The sequence below is a fragment of the Leucopleurus acutus genome (assembly GCF_964270905.1).
Source record: "Leucopleurus acutus genome assembly, chromosome: 1".
NCBI classification, from domain to species: Eukaryota; Metazoa; Chordata; class Mammalia; order Artiodactyla; family Delphinidae; genus Leucopleurus; species Leucopleurus acutus.
The window spans coordinates 200,351,357-200,377,718 of NC_139142.1; the positions used below are offsets into that span (position 1 = coordinate 200,351,357).

The 26,362-nt window shown below is 40.4% G+C and overlaps 1 protein-coding gene across 2 annotated transcripts in view; it reads left to right on the forward strand.

Annotated features, from left to right (window-relative positions):
* The first annotated feature begins 612 nt into the window (after positions 1–612).
* KIF5B (kinesin family member 5B) overlaps positions 613–26,362 on the forward strand; it is a 44,735-nt gene continuing 18,985 nt past the window's right edge. For both annotated transcript variants that reach the window (XM_082848873.1, XM_082848872.1), the window contains exons 1-14: positions 613–1,146; positions 7,816–7,903; positions 15,718–15,791; positions 16,789–16,893; positions 17,389–17,437; positions 17,961–18,016; positions 18,101–18,188; positions 18,351–18,475; positions 19,961–20,065; positions 20,377–20,522; positions 21,777–21,925; positions 22,541–22,734; positions 23,603–23,671; positions 25,654–25,860. In XM_082848873.1, coding sequence (XP_082704999.1) covers positions 1,021–1,146; positions 7,816–7,903; positions 15,718–15,791; positions 16,789–16,893; positions 17,389–17,437; positions 17,961–18,016; positions 18,101–18,188; positions 18,351–18,475; positions 19,961–20,065; positions 20,377–20,522; positions 21,777–21,925; positions 22,541–22,734; positions 23,603–23,671; positions 25,654–25,860 — 1,581 coding nt within the window. In that variant the 5' untranslated portion in view covers positions 613–1,020. The remainder of the gene's footprint in view (positions 1,147–7,815; positions 7,904–15,717; positions 15,792–16,788; positions 16,894–17,388; positions 17,438–17,960; positions 18,017–18,100; positions 18,189–18,350; positions 18,476–19,960; positions 20,066–20,376; positions 20,523–21,776; positions 21,926–22,540; positions 22,735–23,602; positions 23,672–25,653; positions 25,861–26,362) is intronic.

Here is a 26,362-nt window from a genome sequence, read left to right on the forward strand (position 1 = left end):
GTTTCTAGTTGTCTTTGCAGTTCTTCCGTCTTTACACTCCAGGTACCGAGACTGACGAGTTCCATAACGATTATGACGGGGTCACTGGGACCCCCAGTTCCCCGAGGGCCTTCTGTTCCACATTTCTTCGCACCTTGTATTACTCAGACGAAATGTCCTTTTTCTTGCTAAGTCCTGTCTTCCCAACCCACTTCTCGGGAATGAGCGACCGCTTGAATCAGAAGCCAGGTACCGCCCTTCATTCAAATTTTCCTTTTTCTGGCAAAGCGCTCTAAAAAGGTGGGCTAGGAATCAATGTATCTCCAGACCAAATAGAAAGCAAACACTTCCCAAGAGGAATATAGTGTTTTACTTAAACCACAACATCAAGCAGTCTTAACGAGTCCCTTGTACTCTAAAGGAAATAAAGCTAGCGCTTCAGCCAACTCCGGCGAACCCTCCGGCGGGATCCACAGGTCCCTCTGCGCGTGCTCGTCGGGAAACTTGGCCCTGCGACCCCGGCGCGGAGCGGCGGCGCGGGCGCGGATTGGTCGCCGGGGCGCCGGGCCCGCCGCGCGTGCGCAATGCTCCTCCCGCCCCGCGCCGCCCCTCCCACCGCCCGTCGCCCGTCCGGGGAGTCTGGAATGAGTAGGTGGTAGCGGGCGAACCGGCGAGGGGACACCAGGGCGGGCCGACGCTGAGCGCGGCCTGCTCTCTCCGAGGAAGAAAGAGGAGGTCGTGTTCCCGGTCTCCGGGATCCTCCAGCCCCGCACCCTGCCCCGCCGGCGAAGGAGAAGCTGAGGAGCCGCCGCCGCCCGGCGCCGCCGCCATGGCTGCCATGATGGGTCGGAAGTGAGCCTGCGGGCCACGGTGCCGGCGCGGGCGCTGCAGCCCCGGTCCCGGCCGCTCCGCCGGGGAAGCGCGACGCCGCGGACCGCGGGCCCTCGGCCTTCGCGACTCCAGCCCCTTGGCTCGGCCCGTTTTCTCCAAGACTGAGCGGTGGGGAGTGGCTCCCGGCCTCCGGCCCCGGCAGCCAGGAAGATGGCGGACCCGGCCGAGTGCAACATCAAAGTGATGTGTCGCTTCAGACCGCTGAACGAGTCCGAGGTGAACCGCGGCGATAAGTACATCGCCAAGTTTCAGGGAGAAGACACGATCATGATCGCGGTGAGTGCCCCCAGCCCCCTCTTTCGGGCCCGGCCGCTCCTGGAGTTCAGGGAAGCGGGGAGCGAGCTTTGGGGGCCCCGATGGCCCGGGGAGGGGCGCGGCGCCTCCTCGGGTACTCCTGGGTCGCCCCGCCCTGGTCTGCGGCGCCGGCGACGGGAAGCACCCGCCCTGGGTCCGCGGCCCTCCCGCACCTGGGGCGCGCGCGGCAGGGGCGGGGCGGGGCGGGCGCGGGTTGCGGGCACCGGGGCCGGCTTGCGTGCGCTTGCGGGTCCTGGTGCAGGTGCTGTCGGGGGGTCGCGCCGCCGCCTCCCCACGACTTCCCATTCGTGCGCGTTGAGCTCTGAGACCTGCCCTCCGTACCTTAAATAGTCACGATGCATGGTCTCGGGGAAAGCCGTATGCGTTAGACTGCATCGTCTCCCCTACGGGGAAAGGGAAACTGCACCTAGCGCAGTTGGACCCGTGCCCTCGGTGGTCGCCCAGCCCGCCTTCGGGTTTACAGTTACACACGGCGAACGGGGAGGGCTGCGAAAAGAAGTAGGTGTCTTTTGAACTCGGAGCGCTCGACTTCGTTTCGTCTTGCATCGGATCTGGCCGATTCGCTCTGGGTTATAAATGAGTCTCACTCTCATTGGGTTTTACGGGGTAACGGTATGGGAAAGAGTGTGAACTCTTTTGTGTGTATATTAAAATATTATAACAGAAAAAGGGAAAAGAGAAAAAGGTAAAATTGGACCAGTTTTTTGAGAAAAAGGTAAAATTGGGCCAGTAAACTAGGTTTTTTTGAGAAAAAGGTAAAATTGGAGAAAAAGGTAAAATTGGACCAGTAAAGTAGGTTTCTTGTTAGTGTCAGCTTCCTACGTCTACGGTGAGGAGCTACCTTGAAGAACTTGATAATATGCCGAGGATGGTGAGATACTGTCCTTCGTAGTATAAACCATGAGATGACTAGGCTTGGCGGATCATTGTCAACTTCTGATAACCAGAAAGTAAGGTGGGGTTGGTGTCTGTCTTTTTTCGTTTTTGTTTTTTTTTGAGGTCTGATCTCTGGTATTGAAAGGTCTCTGAAAATAACATCCCCAGCTCAAGGAGATTAAAATGGGTGGCAAGATACTGCCCACAGAACGGTGAACTGTGACTGGAAATGAAAGTCATCTTTCTTGGTGATGCCGTTTGACAGAACTTGCTTCTACATGGCTGTCATGCTACCCAGTGTTAACGTTGACTTTTTCTCTAGTGGTATTCCACATTTGGCATATGTTTGGATAGTTAATTTGGAAACCAGACAAAGGGATCACGGGAGATGGAACGTTGAAGATGAAAAGCATTGACATGTAAGACAGAACTCAAGTTCTTTAGAGTTTTTATGTGAACGTTTCCAAAGTTCAGCTCTAGAATATGAATGTCATAGCTCCACGTAGCTCAGGAGGGTTTTGGCAAACAAGTCGTTAGGTTCCTAACAAGTGCCAGCTACTACTGTGTGAGGACTGTCAGGCTGGTTCTTTGTTAACAAGTGCACAGAAAAACTCAGGCTATAAATGACATCGTGGTGAGGCCAAGAAGTTAAGCACGAAAGTAGTCATCCTTTTCGTTTAGGGTGATACATTGTGCGTGTGTGGAATCAGAGGAGGCTTGCAAGGCCTGGGTTGTTAGTTGGCAAACACTAGTAGGCTGCTAGTTTCTCACAGAGTTTTTATGGTTATTCAGCCTCTCAACAGTGATTGAACATCAAAGCTGTTTTCCTTTCAGATTGGTAGTAAGAATGTCTTAGTACTTCAGATATTTTTTTGTATGCATATTTACACAAATCTGTAAGTATTATCAAGATTTATGTTTTGGAATGATAGAATTTAGGATTCACAAAATGTTTTATGATTAGGTTAGAAGGCAACCTTCTAACGCAGGCCAAATGTGACATAAGATAGGAGGAAAGAGTTAAAAGAATATAAACAATTACCACAGGAAGCATAACGTTTATTTTAGGTTGTTTCCTTTGAATTTCTTTACTTAGGTTTCCTTAGCATTTAAATAAATTTAAGTGATAATATTAGAAATCATGGGTGAGTGATTTGAGTTGTGAATCAGTAATGTACAGTTGGCCTTTAGATAAACTGATAAGCATTTTAGTCGTTTGTTTTTGTTTAAGTATAAGCAAAAATACATTAAACTGAGTGTGATACAGCTTTAAAAGTGTAAGGCAACATGTTTAATTCATTATTTTCTGAAACCAGTGTTTTGCATATAGTAAGTCATTAATTACTCTGAGGTCTTTCCCCCTCCCCCCCAATTTTTTAAAGTGCTTTATTTTATCTTTTGAAAAAGTTGTCTGGGAATTTATAAGGGCAGCTAGGAGGAGTGGAATCAGAAAATCTCCAGGTAAAAGTCATCCCATGGTTTGTTTTGTTCATTTTACTGGATCCTGACCCTGATTCAAAGTAAATAGTTTAAGAAGGAATTGCTGCAGTGCTTCATTTAAAATTAAATTATCTTAAACAATTTTACAACATTTTGTACACAGCTTTCTGGTTAAATCAAAATTAAAAAAATAAGTATTTTAGTTTACAGTGTTAACTGAATTGTACATGTAATCAGTGCTCACGCAGAAGATAATTTTTTAGGATTCTGATTTTCCTATAAATTCAGTTTCCAATATTTTGTCCAAACTTTTTTCCTGTTACTCATGTAATCAGTGATTTTAATGTAATGTGACCCCATGGCAATGTAATCTTGTAGTGTTTCTCTGTGCTTTACAGCCTTTGTACAGATTCTGTTTTTTGTAATTAAGTGCTCAGTGAAGTGCTATAAATATCACATATTGAATGAAATAAATGCATTATTTTTTGAACAACTTTGAATGATACAGATAGAACTATTTGCTTTAGATATGCAAACTTGTTATCCACAAAAACTGGGGGACCAGGGCAACACCTAGTTATATAGTTAAAAGGAGCCTGCTGAAAACACCAAATAAAAAAATCAATAGAAAAAGTTATTCCCACATTTATTTATGCATCGTGAAAGTGGAACGTGCATATTTGCATCGTTAAGCATCTTTACTAATCATCATTCCTTATGTGGTATACTGTAGAGGACAGAACCCAAAACAGCCTGTTGTAGTTCATTGAAGTTAGACCCAGTTCCTTACCTCTAGCACAACACGATTTCCCCTTTCAAATGTATGATGATTTGGTGTTTGATCCTGATTACCTTAAATACGAAAATTAAAAGAGAAGAAGCCATCATAATATACCTTTACAATTGTGGAATGTTCACCCATAATCTATCTAAGGAATCTAACTAAGGAAAATCTAATATGATGTAATCCTATGTTATCTGAAAATCACTATTCAGAATTCCAGAGAAAGACATATTTCTGCCAGAGGGTGTCCTTTGTAACCAAATTTGGTGTTCAGCCTGGTCCGTGCAGATTCAAATAGGAACCACTTCACTTAAGAAATCTAAGGTAAGGGCTTCCCTAGTGGCACAGTGGTTAAGAATCCGCCCGCCAATGCAGGGGACACGGGTTCGAGCCCTGGTCCGGGAAGATCCCACATGCCGTGGAGCAGCTAATAAGCATGTGCATCAGCTACAAGTACTGAGCCTGCACTCTAGAGCCCACGTGCCACAGCTATTGAAGCCGGTGCACCTAGAGCCCGTGCTCCGCAACAAGAGAAGCCACACAATGAGAAGCCCGTGCACTGCAACAAAGAGTAGCCCCCGCTCGCCACAACTAGAGAAAGTCCACGCGCAGCAACGAAGACCCAACACAGCCAAAAATTAAACAAACAAACAAAATCTCCCCCCCCAAAAAAAAATATTATTTGCATTATTTTGGAGAGATGCAGTTGTCACACTATTACCTGTTTTTTGTTAACTTGTTTCTTGCAAGTAAACTTAATCATGAGTGCTTCCCTGGTGGCGCAGTGGTTGGGAGTCCGCCTGCCAATGCAGGGGACACGGGTTTGTGCCCCGGTCCGGGAAGATCCCACATGCCGCGGAGCGGCTGGGCCCGTGAGCCGTGGCCGCTGAGCCTGCATGTCTGGAGCCTGTGCTCCGCAACGGGAGAGGCCACAACAGTGAGAGGCCCGCGTACTGCCAAAAAAATAATAATAATAATCATGAGTTCTTTAACCCTAGAAGCGGTCTCCATTTCGATTTAGTTAACATTACTTGATCACTTATATTCGATCCTAGTATATAGCTGTTTAACTTAGTATTCAAGAATCTATCCAACCTTATCCTCTATTATTCTTTGAACCTTATTCTCTGTACTAATTAGTATCATTTCTAAAATTGTTACTCATTTACAATATCTGATACCTTATAAGGTGCTAAATAAATGTTTGCTGGATAAATGAATAGGGAAAATTACTTTCTTTTTGATAGAAAAATATTAGTATGGTTTATTTCTGTTATTTTGACTGTACTTGTGTTTGTTTTCACAATTGTTTATCATGAATACATCTTGTACAATCAGTGAAACAATAGATTATCTTTTATTAGCCACACCTGTAGATTAGTTAATGTCTCAGAATCTTAGCAAAAGGACACTTTTATGTATGTCGTAGCCAAAGAATAATCAGCCATTGAGATGCCTACATGTAATTGATGGCGAAGTGAGGTCATCTGAGTATATCCTTCAGGAATGCTTTCAGCTGCAGAGGGAAAACAAACTAATAGTGGTTTAAATAAATAAGAGGTTATTTTTCTCACATAGGAAGTCTGGAGATGGGCCTTTAGTTCTACTTGCTGACTCTGTTACCCTCTGTCATCCTAAGTTATTGACTTTCCCTTGTCATATTTGTCGTGTTTGCAAGATGGATGTTCCAGTTCCAGACCTTCATTCCAGAAAGGAGAAAGGGTAGCTTCAGCTGAGGCGGTCCTTTTTATCAGGAAAACAAAACCCTTCTCTGAAACCTCCCAGCAGACCATCACTTCGTGGTATCTAGAGCTGGGTCATGTGACCCTACTTGCAAGGAGACTCCGCTAGCAGGTGGTTAGCTTCCAGCTTGTCTGGTGGGAGGCCAGAAGGGGACGGGAATTGCGAATGGCTTTGGACAGGTCTTTAGGGGCTGTTTGCGGCATCTTTACTGTTGTTCCAGGCTTTAGGGAGGGGAGTTGTGGGGTAGAGTTTCTAAACAGTATGGTCCTTTTCAGCTGAGACCTAGGAAGCATTCGATACCGTTAAGGGTTGTTTCCGGGGTCGCGATTGTTTATTTGGGGCCCAGCTCCCGTCCTTTACTTTAGAAGAGACTAGAGCGCCGCCGCACACTTACTTTCAATACCGGAATCCCCTTGCTCCCTCTCTCATCTTTAGATGCTCACTTTCTCTCTCAGATTGCTAGATTGTTCCTGCCAGCATTTAGACTTGCTCAGGTCTTGCCTATCTTAAAAGACAGCTTTCTTTGAGTCACAGCCAGATTTCTGTTCAGTTACCTCCTATTCTTTTTTCATCCTTTTCCAATCTGATCTTTGTGGTGGTTGGATACTTTTCAGTTTTGCTTTGTCCTCACAGCTGAATTTGACACAATCACTTCCTCCTTGAAAATTCTTCCTTGACTTGCATGGACATCATACTCTTGATTTTATTCATTTCATGTCTCTGGCTCCTTCTCAGGCTACATCAGCAGTTCTCTAAATGTGTCCCCAAGATCCTTTAAGGGGCCCACAAAATCAAAACTGTTTTCAAAATAACACTAAGATGTTACTTGCCTTTTTCACCGTGTTGACATTTGCATTTGATTTTTGTATCCTTGCACTTCAAACTTACAACATCCTTTGGTTTCTTGAATGCTACAAGTTCCCTTCAGCCTCTCCTGTTCCCAATGCCTGGAGTACTTCCCCATGCTCACCCTCCCTCATGAGTAACATTGAAGAGAATGACAGTGAGCTGGGTGCTACTTACTCTTGAGTTCTTTAACATCCCTTTTCCAGAGTGTGTCTCTGGCATTCTTCTGCCTTCCCCAGTCTCAGGTTCTCCTCTAAGTGCTCTCATAGCACTTTCATTAGCACTCCGTTGTGCCCGTCGGAATTCTAGTCACTTGACCATTTGTCTGATGTCTGCCTCACTGTTACTTAGGTTCCACTAAAGCAGAGAATGAATCTGTCTTGGTCATCATTCTAGCATGGTGTCCGGCATAATCGGCACTCCATAAATACTTATTAAGTGGATGAACGGTTGAAATGCTGTTGCAGTAAACTGAAAGCTGAATGGAGTAGTGGAAGGAGCCCTGAACTGAAAGACAGGAGATTTGGGTTTGAATTTTAATTTTGTCATTTACAACTTTTGGACCTTTCACGATTCTAATTCCTTATCTGCAAGATGATGTTAGTATTGAAAATAGGGTCTCAATATCTGCCAGAAAAGATATGCATTAAATAAAAATTCACTCAGCAATATGATTGCCCACCACAGTAGTGCTAATTTCTGTGCTAGGTTCTGGAAATACAACAAAGACTAAAACAGACATGCTTGTTTCTGTGGAGTTTATTCTAGTGGATTTGTTCTTGGGCCCTAAGGTCCTTTCTGCAAAGATTCTGTGACATGAAGTGAGGCATAGTAGGTATCCTATTTTGAAGGTTAAATATATGATGACATCTTTAAAGGAGCTTAGAAATGTCTGTTCACCTTTAATCTGTGTAGTTGAAACCCTTGTTTCTGTTTTTCAGTCCAAGCCTTATGCATTTGACCGGGTGTTCCAGTCAAACACATCTCAAGAGCAAGTGTATAATGACTGTGCAAAGAAGATTGTTAAAGGTAAATACATTTAACCTGCTGAGTTGTTCCAGCAATAAGTCAAATTTTGTTTGTGATCTCTCCTGTTTACCCAACGTTCTCTTTTTCATTTTACGTTCCCTTTCCCTTTAGTTAATTGCAGCGGTTGTTTAAATAATGAAAAGGTCAAATATAGTTAGTAAATCTATTGCTCATATTCCATGAACTAATTTATATACAGTACCTTTTAAAGGGTGTTATGAGAATTATAGTGTGTGTACATTCCAGTTAATACTATTAACCTATACTAAGGTATTTTTCAGGTTTATGTTTTCTAAAACCATAGAACCTTAGAGCTGAGAGGGTGTTAAGTGATTATCTGGACTTACTTCCAGTTACTGCAGAAATATCTTACATCAAAGGGATCTTATGATTAAATAGCCATTACTTCGTGAAATGCTTTATAGCACTTTTTGACAGGTCTAATTGTTAAAGAGTACTTACGAGATAGAGGCAACATCTGTCTGCCTATAGTGTTCACCAGCGTAGAGGGGTTGGGATCCAGTATCAAGTGGAAGGTTAGGATTAAGTAGGAGCACAGACATTTCGTCTAGTAACAGGAGGAAACGTAGAGTTTATGGATAGAAGTAGGTCCATTCGTGTGATGGCGGGAAAATGTACATGTTCTTTTCATATTAATTCCAGTTTGTCTCTGATGTAGGGAGCGAAGTCATCACAGAGAGTGAGGATGGGAGAGGAGGTTCTAGGAAAAGGTACAGAGTCTTCTAGCAGTGTGGAAGTGAATGGATTAGGGAGGTGTGGCAGCATTGCCAGGCAACGTTAAGAGCCCACTTGTGGTTAGCTGCCAGAGAGCTGAATTTACCCAGTTGTATTTTGCCAGGCAAGTACAAAAGAGGGAGGGAAGGGCAAGCGATGTAGTCGAGAGTGCTGCTAATGGTGAACCGTGGAATCCAAGCTGCCTGGGTGGGGGAGGCAGGATTTAAGGGACAGTGAAAAAAGGTGGTAAGGTTAGTGTGTTATAGTCTCAGTGGAGTCAAAGGTTTTTTGGAATCAGGGTAATAGAAGGAGTAAAAGGAAGTGGATACTTGGTGTTAGGAAGGCAGTGCAGTTAGTAATGAAAGGTCTAGAGTGTGACCATGGACTTGGCATTGGAAGGAGAAAAGGATAAGATCATGGAGAAAATTAGGTTCAAGGACCTAGAGGCCAGAGTATCATCTAGTACATGGACGTCTAGTTGTGGGATTACCCACTACGTGGACATGAAACCACCAAGAATTACAACAGGTATGGAATTGGTGAGAGACAGTGAACTGGAGGGAGAATTAATGGGTGATTCTGTAAACGACTGCAAGAAAGAGGAACAGGCAGTGTCATCTTTTGTTGTAAGCATCAAATAGTTTTCCAGATGGATCTGTCATGGAACGCAGTTATGCTGCATTCTTTGATTTTGACTTACTTTTGTCGTCAGTATAGCAAAAGATCGCTTTTTTAATAACATGAAGTTGTTGATTCATGAATTCATGGGCAGTTTAAATGTATGAATCTTTTTCACATCCGCTGCAGCCAACGTTAGACCCCAACCCACACTTAAATGTTGGAGTGTCTTCCATCAGGCATGGAGCCAGCATCGCATATTTTTCATCTGGCGTCTGCACAGGCCTTTAAAGTGCAGACTCCATTTTGTTCATTTTAGCTCATAATCCTGTTCAGAGTTTTGTTTTTACAGTTGTCTTACAAGGGATCTGAGTTGGCTATCAGCATGTTTTAATGTCTGTTATGGTGACAAGGATATTGAAGGCTTTTTTTTAAGGTCTTTATTTACGCACAGTGGAGTTTGGAAAGTATTACTATGAATCATTTATAAAGCACTTAATGGGCCATGGTTCTTAGCCTAATCTTCTAAAAATGGAACAGGTTTGTTGGCAGTTATTAAATCATACTTGGTATTTAACCAACTTCAGATTCTCTTACCTGTACAGTTGTCTAGTTCTTAGCTTACCAACGTATCCACAAGAATATGATGAAAAGCTTGCATCCTTTTGTGAAATCATGGTGCATGACTCTGGTGTTCCCCCAAAGTACTAGTTGAGTGACCCAAACAGGAAATGAGATTAGTTCAGCCATAGCTTTTCCTCAGTGAAATTTTGGTACATTTGTCTGAGGTTCCCAGAATCGATTGACTTTTTGCTTTTAGAAAACGAGTGTAGCATTTACAAGTTAGTCATCTTTTACCTCCATTCCCTGTGGCTTTTGTGAAATTTTTATCCATGGGATGTAATCCTCTTACAACTAGAAACTTGGGCTCATTTAAAGCCATTCTTTGGCCATCCTACCCACCTCAGACCCGAAGCTGCCCTCAGCAGTGTTTTTTCTGTTGTTCATTTTGCAGATGGTGTTGTAGAAGACGGTAATACATCGTTTGTTGACATAGTCACCTTTTCTAGGCAGTGCAGGTCTACTCACTTCTGAATATTTTTTTTTTTTTTTTGGCGGTACGTGGGCCTCTCACTGTTGTGGCCTCTCCCGTTGCGGAGCACAGGCTCTGGACGCGCAGGCTCAGCGGCCATGGCTCACGGACCCAGCCGCTCCGGGGCATGTGGGATCTTCCCGGACCGGGGCACGAACCCATGTCCCCTGCGTCGGCAGGCGGACTCTCAATCACTGCGCCACCAGGGAAGCCCCTTCTGAATATTTTAAAAGCTCTCTTTAGGGCCTTTTTATTTTGTTTTGTTTTTATAAGACTCACTTATCCTGGGCTTTTTCCTTTCTCATACTGTTCTAGTGATTTTTATCTCTTGTACATCTTCAGTTATGAAGCGTCTTAACAATAGGCTCATACCTGCCTTTCTCAGAACTCTGCAGTCTGTGGTCCTGACATCTAGTGTACTTGTTTCTACTACCTTTTATACTGTTTCATTACTATTTACAACTCTGAGATGACATCATTCTTTTTTTGAAATCTCTCTCCTTTTCTCAACATTTTGATACTTTTTACTTTTTACCTTTTACCAGCAGATTCCTGCTTTACTGTTGGGAACCGAGTTCTGGATAGCAGTTCCCTTCTTTGCAATATGGTTAAGAGCATAGACTTTGGAATCAGACAAACCTAGGTTGAAGTCTAGGCTCTGCCACTTTCTAGCTTGTGACTTGTAGCAAGTTCCCCAGCCTTTCTAAGTCTCCATTTCCTCTGCTGCAAAATAAGGGTACTGTGAGGATTTTAAAAGATGATTCATGAAAAAGTACTGACTTGCCCTGGACAAGACACAAACGTGGCGGAGTTGCCAGTAAACACGTAGCTTTAAGGAGAGTGATGGGGGTGGGGGCTAGGTGAGGTGTCAGGGCAGGAAAGCAGTTAAATGCATGGCACGCTGGACTTGGGCTATTCACTGGCACACAGGTCAAGTGGAAGGCCATGGTAAGAAACTGCTGGCAAGGACTGGCAAAACGATGGGTGGGCTGGTATTTCTTCTGAGACGTGGATTCGATGAGCAAGCTGCCGGGACTGAGGTGAGAGCAGCTTGTGTGCTCTGGGCTCCGGACAGCCCACCGAGGTTGCATCGTTTCATAAATATCTGTACAAGTATATAACTTACGTATAGGGCTGTTACCTTTTCCTTTTTGTAGATTCGTCAGATAGATTTTTTTTGTTTTCTTTTGAGCATGCTTTATCCACTTGTATTCTCTTGAACTCTGAACCCGAGTGATGTCTACAAGTTGGTTTCCCTGGTATAAAGTAATTGTCATTTATTCAATATTTGCTATATGCCAGGCATCTTACCAGGCCTCCAGGGAGTCCCCAGTTTCCCACCATAGCTTCCTGACCTGGACTGTGTGCCACTGTATCCACCTTAATTTTTCCAGGTGTAGCCTGCCATGTATCTATTTTGGTTCCTCTGTTCCTTGAGAATATAATGTAGTAGTTAAGAGCTTGTCTTTGGAACCAAGACTGTCTGGGTTTGCATCCCAGCTCTATCTTACTGGCTGTGGAACTGTAGGCCACAGTTTCTCAGTTTCCTCATCTATAAAATGGGACTGAAAATAGTACCTTCCATAGGGTTTTGTAAGGATTAAGTACATTCATATATGAAAGATTATTAGAGCCTGGCACATAATGCTTTCAAATGTTAGCAGTAATGTATATATTTTAAAAATTTATTTATTTTATTTATTTATTTGTGGCTGTGTTGGGTCTTCTTTGCTGTGCGCGGGCTTTCTCTAGTTGTGGCGAGCAGGGGCTACTCTTCATTGCAGTGCGCGGGCTTCTCGCTGTGGTGGCTTCTCTTGTTGCGGAGCGCGGGCTCTAGGCACGCAGGCTTCAGTAGTTGTGGCTCACAGGCTCTAGAGCGCAGGCTCCGTAGTTGTGGCACGTGGGCTCAGTTGCTCTGCGGCATTTACCGCCACCAGGGAAGCCCAGCAGTAATAATTTTATATGATGACTTCTAATTCTCACAGCCTTCCCCTAAGCAGACATTCTGCCGATGAGGAAGCTGAAGTTCAGAGAGATTAAGTGACTTTTAGAAGGTGACAAGCTGTTCCTTCACTTGCTAAATACGTTTTTCTTGTTTACAAAGTATGAAAGTAATATTTGTCCATAGTTCCACCTCTGTCTGTTTCTCACAAGAAAGGCAAAAGTATATTATAGAAGGGGAGGGACGCTTTAGAAAGATGCTGTGTGAGTAATAGTAGTAATCATTCAGCAAGCATTTGAGTTCCTACTAAGTGCCAGGCACTGTGCTAGGGGTTAAACACAGCCCTGGCCTCAAGGATTTTACAGGCTAGTGAGGAAGGCAGACAAGTAAACTGATGGTTGCAATACACAGTGATCAGTATTATGATTAAATGCAGGTGCTCCAAGAACACCTTGGGACTCTTTCCCAGATTCGTTTGGGGGTGGAATTGGATTGGAGAGAAGTAAAGCCTAAGCTAGTCTTAAGGATGCACAAGAGTGGGAGGGAGAGTGAGGGATTTACTCCAGACAGAGAGATGCATGTGGGCTAACAGGCAGCCCACATGAGAAAAGTATCACCTCTGTAGGGAAGAACATACATTATGATATGACTGTGACGTTGAACCGTATTAAATTGTCAGATTCAACCATTTTTACCAACAAAAACAGCAGTGTAAGGGGAAGGATAGTGGGAGATGGAGCTGAATAGGCAAAAAAGAGCCAGTTCCAAAGGTGCCTAATTTTATCTGATTACAGATGTGTGCTTTCTGGGATTTTCAAAGAGATGAGTATTATATTTGTGTGTGTGTGTGTGTGTGTTTAAAAGAACTGTACTTTTAAGATATGTGCATTTCATTGTATGTAAATTTTATCTCTGAAGAATAAAACTGCAGAACACTGAATTCTAGCCAATGGTGTATGCATGTGGAGTATTTAGGTGGAAATGAAGTCTGCAGTTCACTTTGAAATGCATTAAATAAATAAGACAGATTAAGATGATTAAGGCAAACAGTAAAATGATAAGTTAATGATAGAATCTTGGTAGTGGTTAGAGGGGTGTTCACTGTAAAATTCATTCCGTTTTTCTGTATGTTTAGACTTTTTCATAATAAAGTGTTGGCAGTTAAATCACTATAGAAAGCAAAGGTCAGGAATGGATTTGAAGGTAGGCAAGAAGGGATTATTATTTTCCTAACTGATAACAGTTATTACTTTAATTATAGCCTGGTGCCTCTAGAAACCACCTAGTCACTGTTACATCCCTGCTCCCAGAACAGAGAGCCTAGGTCGTAGTGCTCAGCAAATACTTGAACATTGACTGTTCCGTAATCTCTGTAATCATATAAAATTTTTAAGTTTTGCTTGAAGTCCCAAATACAGACATGTAGCATACATTGATTATCCTATGAGCCCTCATATGATGTATTTCACCTAACACATCTTGGGAAGGTCACTTACTCATTCACCTACCAGTGTTTATTAAGTACTTATTGTGGTAGTTGCTAGGTAATTGGATCATATCATGAATGAACCTTTCATGTATAGATCTAACAAAATTAGGTTTTATGTGATTGATTAAAAGATCTTAAGCAGAGGGTATGATACCAACAGGCTGAGAACAATTATATGTAAAGGAAGTGGATTGGAAAGGGTCTGGTGCTTTTTTTTCCCCCAGGTGATTGCTTCTTCAGAATTACAGAAATATTGTAATCTTATCTATTTTATTCTTTTTTAAATTTTTTATATTGCTTTGGTAATTGTAACAAATGTACCATATTTTTATTTATTTTTGGCTGCGTTGGGTCTTCATTGTTGCGCGCAGGCTTTCTCTAGTTGCGGCTTGCGGGGGCTACTGTTCGTTGTGGTGCGCGGGCTTCTCGTTGCAGTGGCTTCTCTTGTTGCGGAGTATGGGCTCTAGAGCGCAGGCTCAGCAGTTGTGGCTTGCGGGCTTAGCTCCTCAACGGCATGTGGGATCTTCCCGGACTAGGGCTCGAACCTGTGTCCCCTGCATTGGCAGGTGGATTCTTAACCACTGTGCCACCAGGGAAGTCCAGTCTTATCTGTTTTAAATGTGATTTTTGAAGTTATTTTGCTTCCCTTCATAAAACTGAAAAGATTTTGAATGAAAGTTTCAAATGTTTGAAATCTCCTAAAATCTTCCCAGGGAAGTAAGAAGTACTAATACCTTCTTTTCCTTATTAAATATTTCTGTAGCAAATCTGTTATCTAGTTAGCTGTGCCCAACGTTGGGACCTTTAAAAATTTATTTTCTTTTTTCTTCTTCCTTTTTAAAATAATTTAAAAAAAAAGACAAGAATTGACTTGCTTACTGCTATTTCCAACTGACGTTTCTCTTTTTACTTTGGCTTCCTCTAAAATAGAATGTAAATATATATATATATATAAATTTATTTATTTATTTTTGGCTGCGTTGGATCTTTGTTGCTGCGCACAGGCTTTCTCTAGTTGTGGCGAGTGGGGGCTACTCTTCATTGCGGTGCGCGGGCTTCTCATTGTGGTGGCTTCTCTTGTTGTGGAGCACGGGCTCTAGGTGTGCAGGCTTCAGTAGTTGTGGCTCGCAGGCTCTAGAGTGTAGGCTCGGTAGTTGTGGTGCACGGGCTTAGTTGCTCCATGGCATGTGGGATCTTCCTGGACCAGGGCTGGAACCCATGTCCCCTGCATTGGCAGGGGGGCTCTTAACCACTGCGCCACCAGGGAAGTCCTAGAATGTAATTTTATAGTACCTTTCTTTTTACCAAAACAAACAAAAACAAAAACCAAACCAAACCAAACCAAACATACTGAATCCCTGAAAACTGGAAATTAAAAGGTCACCTTGTTCACTCACATCCCTCCCAACCCCCCCTTTAGCCTAGTAAAGGAAGATGCTTAAATGTTAATGGTAGGCCTTAGGATACACAAAGGGCTAGAAAAGTTTTTCGCTGTTTTTTTTTAAAATTCCACGGGACCTCCCTGATAATCGGTTTTGAAGTAGGACTGGGCTTGTTACACTTGGTATAAGGAGGTATGTTGTGTGGGTTTGTGAGGCTTAACCACCAGTTAACCACCAATCAGTCCTACTTCTAAAAGCTATTTCATATCTGTATGCAAGCTGCCAGAGCACTGTTTTTCTTTTCGGTCACATAAAGCTTTGGAATACAGGTGTAATGACGTCTGAGATGTACATTGACAGGAGAGATGATTATAAGCAGTGGAATTTAAAATTTCCTTCTTCCTGACAACAGAAAGTGATCTGGGCTGGAGAGAAAGGAATTCCTTAGGTGAATCATCACTAAGAGGATTACTATTAATATATTCTTGTTTCCTTTAATGCCTTGCTTAAGGGTAAAAAAATCCCTAATGTATAAAATCTCTGATTTTTTCATAGATGTGCTTGAGGGGTACAATGGAACCATATTTGCATATGGACAAACCTCCTCCGGGAAGACACACACAATGGAGGTAACATCTCACAGTCTGTACTTAGATGTAGTTTGCTGTGCACAGGGCACTCATTCGTTATCTGTGACATCGTTTTACCATACGCTTAAACAGCTTTATTTAATCTATTGCTTTGTCTCATACGCGTTATACATGAGTAACATCGTTGTTGCAGTCTAATCAGTTCCTGAGTTTGAATGGTGAAACCGTATATTTGAAATTATATCTAGCTTTGTTTTATCCACATAACCACAAAATTATGAATGTTTTAGAATTAAGTAAGAATTCTCTGTCACCTTATAATGGGAAATTTTTAATGTTTGTGTACTTTCAGTTCTATTCAGAGCACTTAATTTTTTCCTCCTCTCCTTGGTCGTGTCCATGTGTCCGTCCTGTGTCCCCACCCCCAGCCAAATACTTGCCGCTCTTCTCTCATAAGAAGGTCTCCAAAATTATCAGAGCTGCTGTTAATAATAAATGTGAACCTGCTCAAGCTTTGCTTCTAGAACACAGCCTGTAATTTTCTGCCACTGCTACAGAGTATCTGCTTTTATCATTTATCTGAGCATTCCATATAAAGTAAATGACTGGCTTATTTTAGTGTCACTCATGTTACTCATTTCCATAACGTCAGAGAACAAGCACATTCCTAGCATTTGGATGAATTTGACTTGAAGTAGATGCAACAATGCAGATTTATATGCCGAGCAACTAACAAACATTTTCCTAGAATGTGTTCATTTACAAATGTGCATAATCTGATCTAACAATTAAATAAAAGGCTAAGATCAGTTGGTAACCCATACGGTTGGCATATATTATTTATGTGTAACTTACGAAAATATGTAACAGTTGAATTAGGTTTTTTAGGTATTTTGTACAGCCACATTTTGTTTCACAAAAAATTGCAACAATTAGAATTCCTATCCTCTGTTGACTGTAAATTATAGATTAAAAGTTTTGATTTTTAATTTGTATGTTACAGTTTGTTTAAGAACTGGTTTTGTTTTCTGTTTAGGGTAAACTTCATGATCCAGAAGGCATGGGAATTATTCCAAGAATAGTGCAAGATATTTTTAATTATATTTACTCCATGGATGAAAATTTGGAATTTCATATTAAGGTAAAATCATTGGGGAAAGGTTGTATTTTATTTTATTCCTAGAATAATTCTGTTCAGTACTTTTTCTTTTAAAAAAGTATTCTTAAATATTTTAAAAATTATCTTACAGGCAGGTGTAGCTGAAAGATTATTAGAATTAGTAAACTCAGATCCCTCATCTGCCATGGTAAACAAGTAAGCTGAGCCTCTCTTGCCTTAGCTGCCTTCTCTGTAAGATAAGGGAGTTTGGCTACAAAGCTCAAAAGTTCTGACTAATTACACCTAATTGTCTAATTTTAGGAGAAGATACAGAGTGGAAAATGTACTTTAGTTACATAAGGGGTTTGGTGGATTTAGGGCTTCTCATTAGAATAAGAGCTGTGGCTGAGTTGTCCCTGTAGTCTAGATGGTACCTGCAACTCAGACCCCAGTAAATATTTAATGAATAGGTGAATAAATTACTTTGTAATTTTAAATGGTTGATTTTTCTTTTCCTTTATTCCCTCTGCCCTTTAGGTTTCATATTTTGAAATTTATTTGGATAAGATAAGGGACCTGTTAGATGGTAAGTTAAATTCTTGCTCTTCGATCGTTTTTCAATATACCACATACTGCTTTTTTTTAGTAGTAAATGTGAGACCATTTCTGAGTAGCCTATATGAAATTAACTTAAATTATAGGAAAAAGTTTTAATTGAATGCCTTTGGACTTATTGAAAGCATATATTGTGGGCGCTTTGTAAGTAGTAATTAGCACATTGGACTAGAGTCCGGGAGCCTGAGTCTTGAGCGCTCATCATCTGTCAGCTGTCGGTCAGAGACACTGTCCTTGGCAAACCATTGAACCACTCCAAAATGTGGGTGGCAGACGTTGGCCTGGACCTAAAATTCTATATTGCTGCATTGGTTTCTATATAAATCTCCTACTGTTTCTATAGGCTTTTGCTTTTATAGTGATATCTACATATTTTTGAAGTTTATGTATTATTATTAGGCTGCTTGGGGAGAGAAACAGTTGATTGACTATTTCACAGCCAGTGTTAAGAGTTTAGGGAAATGTTGTTAATGTTATTTATTTTTCTTTTTCAGTTTCAAAGACCAATCTTTCAGTTCATGAAGATAAAAACCGAGTTCCCTATGTAAAGGTATGTATAATACAGAATATTTAGAAAAGCCCTACAATAACATTTTTTTAGGATAGTGACATACTTTAAACATTTGTTTTACAGGGGTGTACAGAGCGTTTCGTATGTAGTCCAGATGAAGTTATGGACACCATAGATGAAGGAAAATCCAACAGACACGTAGCGGTTACAAGTAAGTAGCCTATGTATAAACACTAGTTAATGTACAAACTGCCTTAAAATATCTATCAAGTTGATTAATTGTAAGATTTTTCTTAGGTGAAATAATGCTGTAGAAACTATTAGTAAGGGAGAGCCGTGTTTGTTGATAGTTGTTTGTGTGGTTTCTTTGCAGATATGAATGAACATAGCTCTAGGAGTCACAGTATATTTCTTATTAATGTAAAACAAGAGAACACGCAAACGGAACAAAAGCTGAGTGGAAAACTTTATCTGGTTGATTTGGCTGGTAGTGAAAAGGTAAAATCTTTATATTCTGATAGATATCTAAGCATTTTTACGAACTTTAACTCAGATTTGGGCTTTTGCATTATTTATTGTTATATATTGAAAATGTATATCAAATTGAATTTGGTAGCATTTTTGAGAGTTACAAGCATTTATGCCAATGCTTTGTCATTACAAATTTACTGTCATTTGGGCCACAGTCCAGTTCAACCAATAAGTGTTATCCTTGACTTAAGGTGTGTACTTTTATTGAGAATGTGTTGAGTGTATGTCACTAAGAATTTTACTAGGTATCCTTTTCCTAATTTTTAGTATCTATTTTATTCATATTGGCAGTGAGCTCTCTCTGAAAACTGGTAACTATCCATTAGTCCTTTCGGATTTTGTTGTACTTCTTTCTTTCCGACGATTATTTAACTATTCCAGTCGTATACAATCTGATTCTAGTTTATGTCAAAATCAAAATAAGTTCAAATGTTTTAATATTGACCTATAAGTGAAACTTTTTTGCTGTTCTGCTAATCTGTTGTTTCTTCTGATTAGAATGACATACCTGTTCCCTTCTACGCAAAGTCTTATACACATACTTCAAAGCCCGTCTCTAATTTTGTGAATACTGAGAGGCTGTTTTTTCAGCCATCATTGCTAACATATTATTCTATTATCTTTAATATATATTTTATATTTTTCTAATAGAAGCAGGTTTGCTTATATAATATAAATTTGGTCTCTCTCTTTAACAGTTACAACATCAACATTATGCTTCAGTAAATTTTTTAAAGTTTCTCTTTAAAGGGGGTTAACAGGCCTCCCTGGTGGCACAGTGGTTAAGAATCCGCCTGCCAATGCAGGGAACACGGGTTCGAGCCCTGGTCTGGGAAGATCCACAGGCTGTGGAGCAGCTAAGCCCGTGCGCCACAACTACTGAGCCTGCTCTCTAGAGCCTGTGAGGTACAACTACTGAGCCTGCGCTCTATAGCCCGTGAGCCACAACTGCTGAGCCCGTGAGCCACAACTGCTGAGCCCGTGAGCCACAACTACTGAAGCCCGCGCGCCTAGAGCCCGTGCTCCACAACAAGAGAAGCCACCGCAATGAGAAGCCCGCACACCGCAACCAAGAGTAGCCCCCGCTCGCCGCAACTAGAGAAAGCCCATGCGCAGCAGCGAGCATCCCGCAGCCAAGAAAAGGGGGGGGTAACAAATTAGTAAACTACAAATGTACGTGTAAATTGGTTAATTTCAGGAGCACACCTAAAAATAAAATTTGGTATCTTCTTAATCCCATTTTTGTCATGCAGCTAGTTACTTGACCAAGGTCTCAGAAGAGTCATACTCAATAAATAATGATAACGTACAGTAAATGCTTGGCAAATAAAATCATGAAACTTTCCCTTTTCTTTTTTACTAGTTATTGATGACCTCTGAGCTTTTTAGAAAATCAAAGAAAATCACCTAAACTCGTAATTTTGTTTCGTTTTTTTTAAATCTTATGTATAGGTTAGTAAAACTGGAGCTGAAGGTGCTGTGCTGGATGAAGCTAAGAACATCAACAAGTCCCTTTCTGCTCTTGGAAATGTCATTTCTGCTTTGGCTGAGGGTAGTGTGAGTATACTTGTCTTCTATTTCCCTGTCGTTAGTTAGTGGAGAATTACAGATAGATACCTACATGTGCATGGATGTGTGAGTGAGAGAGGGATTCACTGAATCAGTATGTATGAATAAGTTGTCTTTTAGGGATTTATTTTATAGTATTAGTATGTATATCCTAGTTTCCATCTTAATAACTAGCATTTAAAACAACTGAAATCATTTTGTAGTTTATTGTAAAGTAACATTTCTACAACAATTTTATTACATAGAAATCCATTGGTCCTCTTTGTTTTTTTTTCTTGTTTGTTTGTTTTTGTACATAGACATATGTTCCATATCGAGATAGTAAAATGACAAGAATCCTTCAAGATTCATTAGGTGGGAACTGTAGAACCACTATTGTAATTTGCTGCTCTCCATCATCATACAATGAATCTGAAACAAAATCTACACTCCTGTTTGGTCAGAGGTTTGTTGTTAAGAAAATGCAGTCTATACCGCCTCCTTCTCTGCTGCGATTGCTGCTTATCTTTTTTAAAAAATGTTTTTATTGAAGTATAGTTGATTTATAATATCATGTAAGGTATACAGCAGGCATACAGCATAGTGATTCAGTTTTATATATATATTCTTTTTCAGATTCTTTTTCCTTATAGGTTATTACATAATATTGAGTATAGTTCCCTGTGCTGTAAAGTAGGTCCTTGTTGGTTTTTTATTTTATGTATAGTGTCTATATGTTAATCCCAATTGCTTCTTATCTTGTTGTAAGTGCAACAGAAGTCTTTATGTGATTGATACTATCACCCATATTTTAACTTACTGGTTTATATTTTTGTCTCCTCTTCTGGACTAGAATCACCTGAAAACCAAGTATTACATTTACATACCCTCTGTAGAAAATGCTTGTTGAATTAAATAAAATTGAATGGGATATCAAAAAAAGAAAAGAAAATGCAGTCTAAATGTAGATAGGCCTTTTGTTTATTAAATCTAGGAAAGTTTCGGGTAGATATTCAAATCAGTGTGTATTGTTAGTGTGCTAGACACAGTTTTTTAATTGAGAGGCAGATAGTATAACCAAGGTCCATCGTGTAGGCTGCTTGGGTTTGAATTAAGTTTTAGTACTTAAATTTTAGTACTAAAGTTAGTACTATTAAGTACTAATTTTACTACTTAAGTTTTAGTACATTACAGTCAAATGTTAACTTGAGTCAAATTTATGTGAGAAGCTTCAATTCAGCATTAAAGAAAACAAACATTTGAATCAGATAATAAAGCAAAACCTGACACATAATCTCCTATGTTAAGCCTGTTGACATATGTGACCTGTTCACGTAGTGAGATAACCATATATGAGATGGCTAGCCTGGGAAAGTCAATAATGATGACTCTGTCTCTGACCATCATTGATAATTGCTTTTCTTAATTCAGCCTTATAAATGAATTGGAGAAATGATGGACTCGTGTTTTTTTATACTCATCAGGTTTTGTTGTTGTTGTTTTTTAATCTATTTACAGATGTTGGGACTGACCCAAAATTAATGGATTGTAAATAAGCACCATACTAATTATAGCTCTTAGGATTTAGTCAAAGATAACTGGACAAGAATAGTTAAGTTAAATTACCAGCCACACATGCATATATTACAGAAATATAGATACCAATTGAAAGTAATGTCACATTCTTCCCCCCTCCCCTTTCCCCAACTACTTCTCTTAGGGCCAAAACAATTAAGAACACAGTTTGTGTCAATGTAGAGTTAACTGCAGAACAGTGGAAAAAGAAGTATGAAAGAGAAAAAGAAAAAAATAAGACCCTGCGGAACACCATTCAGTGGCTTGAAAATGAACTCAACCGATGGCGTAATGGTAATAACTTACGAATTTGTTGTTTTGAGTTTGCTGAATCCAGATTTAGACCTGTTTTATAAGTTTAAAAGGCATTAGGGATCAGCAGATAAAAATGAATAAAATCTTTTACATTAAATTCTGATTTTACCTGAAATAATAAATAGAGGCATAAAGGCCAACTAGCTAGCCATAGAAGTCTCAAGATGGCAAGATGCTTAGCTTAGGGTGAAATCAATTAAAATGATAAGATTTGGTGACTGGCTTTCGAAGATGGGGGAGAGTCAAAGGTAATTCCAGGGCTTCCCTGGGGGCGCAGTGGTTGAGAGTCCGCCTGCCGATGCAGGGGACACGGGTTGGTACCCCGGTCCGGGAAGATCCCACATGCCGCGGAGCGGCTGGGCCCGTGAGCCATGGCCGCTGAGCCTGCGCGTCCGGAGCCTGTGCTCCGCAGCGGGAGAGGCCACAACAGTGAGAGGCCCGCGTACTGCAAAAAAAAAAAAGAAAAGGTAATTCCAACTTTTCATATCTCAGGGACTGAGCAGATAAAGTTGGTAAGAGCTGCTGAAATTGAGTAAAATTGAAATTAGTTTTAGACAGGTGGGTTTTATTAACCATTCTGTTGTCTTATTTTAGGAGAGACAGTGCCTATTGATGAACAGTTTGACAAAGAGAAAGCCAACTTGGAAGCTTTTGCAGTGGATAAGGATATTACTATTACCAATGATAAACCAGCAGCCACAATTGGAGTTACTGGGAACTTTACTGATTCTGAAAGAAGGAAGTGTGAAGAAGAAATTGCTAAGTTGTACAAACAACTTGATGACAAGGTAGGTATTGTTCATGTTCAATTCTGTTTTAGAACATTTTTGATTTTCTTATGTTCTAATTTTTATGTTCTAATTTCAATATTATGGGTCCTTGTGACCTATATACATCTTCCTAGATTTCTGTTAACTTTTTCAAGATCATTGTATTAACAAAAAATATGAAATCACAATCTCTGTTTGTATGTAGAAACTGTACATGAGGCGTATCTTTTTTTCCCTTTTCTTTAAGCTAAAAGAACTTTCAAAAGGAAATTTGGCATGGGTCCTTGGAGAGCCTTAATGAAATGTTCGTAGAATCAGGGATCTGAGGGCTCTAATAATAAAAGTGATGCAAGAGATTAGACAGAGGGAACAGAATTGAGTGGAAATAATATCTTTTGCTTTGATTATATCAGTAGTGTGAAAAATAGCACAATTTTGAACCAAGTAGAGAGGGTGGGAAGGACAACAGTAAAGAGACCAGAAGAAAACTTTTCTGGCTTTGTTTTTGGTTTTTGTTGTTAGGTGATGTTTTTATTGTATTTTAAACAGAGATGGTAGGTAGGTTTGAAGTGGCTACATGGCTTTATTTTCAATACAAAGCTTTCAACATGTTTATTACTTTTTAGCATTTAAAGTATTCAATGAATAGCTTTCATAAACATAAACCTTTTTTTCTTATTGTGTGATAAGTATGTTACTATGATTGATAATTGAAATTCCATCTGTTTCAACGCCGTCCTAAGATAAGAGATTGGAATAAGCTATGTTGAATTTGGAGAAAATGACTTCGAAATATTGGGGGGTGGGAAGTAATCACAATTTGTGTTAGGAATCAGTTAGAACCAGGTTGTGAGCTACTTTGTTAACCTGTTACTAAAAATTCTAGGATGAAGAAATTAATCAACAGAGCCAATTGGTAGAGAAACTGAAGACCCAGATGTTGGATCAGGAAGAGGTAAACTGAATACCTGTCATATTGCTTCCAGAAAAGCTTTATAGTCTGTCCTTGTCACTTAAATATAAAAGATGGAGGCACCTACACAGCTCGGAATATACTCGAGTACATTTAAAACAGTTTTGAATATGTTCGTGCTTCACTGTGGGTATCCTATGAGACCAGTACATCATACAGACTGAAGCAAAGATTGACTTCCTCTTAAGGTGTTTGGGGGTTGGGTTTTTTGGGTTTTTTTCAGTTTGAGTTCTGACTGGAGGGGGGAGGATGACTTTTTTCTTTTTAACTCTGTCTTCTTTCCTTGTACAGTGCTGTTTTGTCTTATTTTCCCCAAAACATTTCTTTCTTTTTTTTAAAATTTATTTATTTATTTTTGGCTGCGTTGGGTCTTCGTTGTGGTGCTTGGGCTTCTTGTTGCGGAGCATGGGCTCTAGGCACACAGGCTTCAGTAGTTGCGGCACACAGGCTCAGTAGTTGTGGCTCGCAGGCTCTAGAGCGCAGGCTCAGTAGTTGCGGTGCACTGGCTTAGTTGCTCCGCACCATGTGGGATCTTCCTGGACCAGGGCTCGAACCCGTGTCCCCTGCATTGGCAGGCGGATTCTAAACCACTGTGCCACCAGAGAAGCCCCCCAAATCATTTCTTACTGATCCTTGGGAAAGACTTACTACACTGAGCTGGAGTAACCTTAGATTCCCCCTCCCTTTATGAAGCATATTTCGTCATGGAAATGATGAGGGAAGGAGTATAAAAAACAGTTAAACACAGATATATGTCTAAAGGGATTATTAAAGAAAATACTGATTTCTGAATTATATTGGCTTTGATTTTAGTAATTTGTAGTTTAGGGTATGACTTTTATCGAGGAAATGAGAATGTCAGTGAATAAGATCATTTTTTACCCCTTCACCATTTCTACCCTCATCTAACTTGTTGTTCATTTCTGTCATCTTCACTTTCATCTTATTTCTTTCAAGTTCCTTCTCTCTAGTTTTTCACTTTGGACCCTCATTTCATCTCACTTGGCAGAATGGGGGGATAATTGAAAAATGGTCCTTTGTTTAAGGTTTGTTCTGGGGAAGGGGGCAAAGACTATACAGCTTCAGTGAGAGATACCCAGCATCAGTGAAATTAATCCTGGTCAGATCATCTTTATTCTTGTTTGACTTCTCGCATTGTTTCTCAAAGGAGCACTAGTAACATTGCATAATTCTCCATTTATATGGTTCTGTCCTGCACATTATAGTAGGACAGTGGGCATCCCTGGCTCCCACTTGGAAGTGCCATTGGCATTCTGCCCCATTAGAAATACTCCTATACATTTCCAGATGCCCCTACTTAAAAGCCACCGACCCTGGGTGACTACAGTATTCTCCTAACTAGTCTCTTGGCTTCTTCCAGTTCAAATTTTATTTACTGATAACAGGTTTTCCTGAGGCATGGCTCAGGTGCCACCCTCTGTTGCCCAAAGAAAATCTAAACTCTTAAAACATTATTGATTTCTTTCTTTTTCTGTGCCCACTATTGTGAGCCTTGTATGCCTTTTTCTTTCTGTTATGTTAGTTTGTACATGACAGAAATCTTCCTGTCATAGCCACCTCTCCATGAATACCTGTCCAGAAATATCCCCCCCTTTTCCTATACTACCAAGCAGTTTGTCATGTCCTACCTCCTTTATGGCTCTTACATTTCATTTTGTATTGCATTTATTTGTGTACCTGTCTTTCTTCTACTAGATTCCTCAAAGGAATCTTTGATTTCCTTTCCATCTCCCACAGTGTCTAGCACAGAGCCTGCACATAGTAGGCATTCAGAAATCGGTTGAATGAATAAATGTTACCGTGCATAATAACATCCACATTTCATTCCCTTTGTGATTTGCAAATGATAACGGAAATAGGTTATTTTTGGTTTGTATACATTTTAAAAACCTGTGTACATTTAAAAACCTGGGTAAAACAGTTATTTTTATTCCTTTGTATAGCTTCTGGCATCTACCAGAAGGGATCAAGATAATATGCAGGCTGAGCTGAATCGTCTTCAGGCAGAAAATGATGCCTCTAAAGAAGAAGTAAAGGAAGTTTTACAAGCCTTAGAGGAACTTGCTGTCAACTATGATCAGAAGTCTCAGGAAGTTGAAGACAAAACTAAGGAATATGAATTACTTAGTGATGAGCTGAATCAGAAATCGGTAGGCTATAGTTTTCTTTCCTAATACTATACAACAAGTATTCTTAATTAAAAAATTACCTAAGTAACTTATTTCTATATAAGGTCAAGATTGATAACCTCAGTTCTTAAGGAACTCAGTGTCAACTTTATTTCCTCCCATATATGAAGCCTTAAAGGTGGAGGGAGGAGGGTTATCTTTTTAGTTTCTAAACATCTATTAATACGTAATTAAATGCTATTTTAAAACATATTGACTATTCCACATATTATTCTACTGTTAAAAAAGTTGGCTTCTAGTTGCTCAGTAAAGTTATTAGCTAATTGTTCAAACTAGAATTTAAAATGTGCACGTAAAAATAAAATAGCAGGATATGTAACTTCATGTAACTTATGTTTTGTTCACTGTTACGTTTCCAGCACTCGGACCAGTGCCTTCCTAGGACAGTGTAGTTGGATCTTCCTTGTGATTCCCCAGGGGATGAGGGTTTTGTTTTCATAGCTGTAAGGCGGGAATTGCTGCC